The sequence below is a fragment of the Urtica dioica genome, chromosome 8 (assembly GCF_054948205.1).
Source record: "Urtica dioica subsp. dioica isolate 48M chromosome 8, U.dioica_male_clone48M_v1_H2, whole genome shotgun sequence".
Classification (NCBI taxonomy): Eukaryota; Viridiplantae; Streptophyta; class Magnoliopsida; order Rosales; family Urticaceae; genus Urtica; species Urtica dioica.
In genome coordinates, this window is record NC_142763.1 from 4436988 (window position 1) to 4439674 (window position 2687).

General features: G+C 40.2%; 1 protein-coding gene across 1 annotated transcript; it reads left to right on the forward strand.

The window, feature by feature from the left end:
• Nucleotides 1–339: 339 nt before the first annotated feature.
• LOC149387430 (transcription termination factor MTEF1, chloroplastic-like) lies at nt 340–1299 on the forward strand. Its single transcript, XM_089624254.1, has one exon. The coding sequence runs from the start codon at nt 376–378 to the stop codon at nt 1198–1200; it is 825 nt and encodes a 274-aa protein (XP_089480380.1). The 5' UTR covers nt 340–375; the 3' UTR covers nt 1201–1299.
• Nucleotides 1300–2687: the final 1388 nt, after the last annotated feature.

Consider the following 2687-nt stretch of genomic DNA (forward strand, 5'->3'; position numbering starts at 1 on the left):
TATTGAATTATTTTCATTTCTTCTATCAACCCGATGATCACCGCTTAAGGTTCACAGCCCCTGTACACTACATGCTTCTATGCAGCAACAACAACAACAAGAAAAATATCAATCCTCCATCTTCTCTTGAAAACACCCGAGAGAAGTGTAAGGCCCGGAAATAGGGGACTACAGAGAAATTAATATATGCCTCCATTATTAATCTCCCAATCCCATCATTTTTACCATCTTATCATATACAATGCCAATACGTTCTTTTCCTATAAAAAAAGAGAGAGAGAAAAATATCCCTTATCCACTCTCAAAGACCCACGCGAAAAACAACCACCTTTCAACTAAGACCACATATCCATAGTGATTTTTTTTTTTAAAAAAATGATGGTCTCATCTTCTTCATCGCTTGACCACTTCTCTTCCCCGGCGTTTCACAACCCGATTTCCTCTCCGTCTCACTTCATCAAGTTCCGGACCTCCCACTGCGAAAACATCCGGTACCTCAAAACCGTCGGCATTATCCGCCCCAACATCGACCCCAGAAACCTCCCCACCTCCGACGCCGTCGCCGGAATCCTAGCCGCCGTCGAGTCCCTCAAGGCGAGCGGCTTCTCCGACCGCGACATCCCCCGCCTCGCCGCCCACGCCCCCGACCTCTTCCGTCCCTCCGGCGGGCCCACCGTGGACGCCGTCCTCGCCTTCCTGGCGGACGAGGTCGCCACCGCCTCGCCGGAGGATTCCCGGCAGATGATTTTGCGGTGCCCGGCGCTGATATTCTCCGACATCGAGTACTGCCTCCGGCCGAGCCTGGAGTTGCTCCGGCGGGTCGGGGTGGCGGGGCTCGGGTCGCCCACGAGCCTGAACGCGCACCTTCTCAACACGCGGGTCGACAAGCTCGAGAGGAAGCTCCGGTTCCTGAGGGACGAGGCGGGGCTCTCGGGGGAGGAGGCCGAGCGGGCCTGCGCTAGGGTTCCGGCGATATTCGGGTACAGCGTCGAGGGAATCTTGCGGCCCAAGTATGACTACTTGGTGTGGGAGATGGAGAGAGGGTCGGAGGAGCTGCTCAAGTTTCCGCAGTACTTTGGGTTCAGCTTGGGCAAGAGAATCGCGCCCAGGCACGAGCATCTCAAGAAGAGGAATGTCAAGATTCCTCTCAATCGAATGCTGATATGGGGTGACCAAAAGTTCTATGCCGAATGGAAATAACCAATAATTACCGTAACCTACTTTCCTTTTTTAATTGAATATGGATCGTGTATATAGTAGGGACATCAGAGGACTAGTCGTTTCTGTTGTCACTTTTAAAAAAGATGGGCAAAATATGGATCCTAATTTTAAATACAACAATTCGCTTCTAATTTTTATTATTAAAAAAAAAAAAAACAACAACAACAACATTATTTTTTTTTTTACTATCGAACCGTCCTCATCTGGAATATTGAACTAATTGGGTAAATATACGTATATAGTTATTTTTTAATGACTTACCAGCAAGTATATATATACCCGTTATCTGACCACTCTAGAAATGAATATACGGGTGACTGTAACATGTAAATTCTCTTCTTTTTTTTTTTTTTTTTTTTTTTGTGATATCGAAACATAATAGTGTATTTAGTCGTATAATCATTCATTTTAGAGTTGTGCTTGGTCTGATCCGGTCTCAAATCCATGAAAGAACCAAACCGGTTTCTTTAGTTAGACGATCATAAATTGAAACCAAATCGGACTTGTGAAAAATAACTAGACCAAATCAAACCGATGTCCTCATTTTCCGAGTTCAGAAGTTGAGATTACTATAAATTATAAAATCATAACTCATCATATAACGAAAACTATAATCATATATATGGTTAACTGCATTCAAACCCTAAAGCACCAGGGATTATGTAACATCATTCTCAAATGGTACCAGAAATATTACTCTAATCCCACCCAAATCTATAAAATAAAATAAAAAAAAACATAAAAAATCTGAGGTACCATAGCCAGCTTCTGAAAGGCACGATTTGGGATTGGTTTTTTTTTTTTTTTTTTAAGTCTAGGTTTTGCTTTAGAAGAACGATAGGATGTTCGAGCAAAAAAAAAAATGAATGATGGAATGGGTATGTTTTTTACTTTTAATTTTCAATATTGTTTTATTATTATTATTTTTAAAATTAACTGGTCTGGTCCAATCTAGACCACGATTTTAAATCTTAGACCAGACCAAACTTTTTATGAAATTGTCTAATCCCACCCAAATCTATAAAAAAAAAAACATAAAAAATCTGAGGTACCATAGCCAGCCATGGATTCTGAAAGGCACGATTTGGGATTGGTTTTTTTTTTTTTTTTTTTTTTTTTTTTTTTAAGTCTAGGTTTTGCTTTAGAAGAACGATAGAATGTTCGAGCAAAAAAAAAAAATGAATGATTGAATGGGTATGTTTTTTACTTTTAATTTTCAATATTGTTTTATTATTATTATTTTTAAAATTAACTGGTCTGGTCCAATCTAGACCACGATTTTAAATCTTAGACTAGACCAAACTTTTTATGAAGATAGACCAGATCAGTGAAATTATAGATCATTTAAGAGTAGACCGTTGGCCGTTGGTCTAAAAATCTACGGTCTGGACTTTTCACGATATTTTTGAGCAATCCTGATTCTTAATGCATAAGTACTATATTTTTCTAATTTGTTATGATCATAC

Excerpts from the sequence above, each read along its gene's own strand:
- LOC149387430 (XM_089624254.1), top strand. The coding sequence starts at position 376 with ATGATGGTCTCATCTTCTTCATCGCTTGACCACTTCTCTTCCCCGGCG.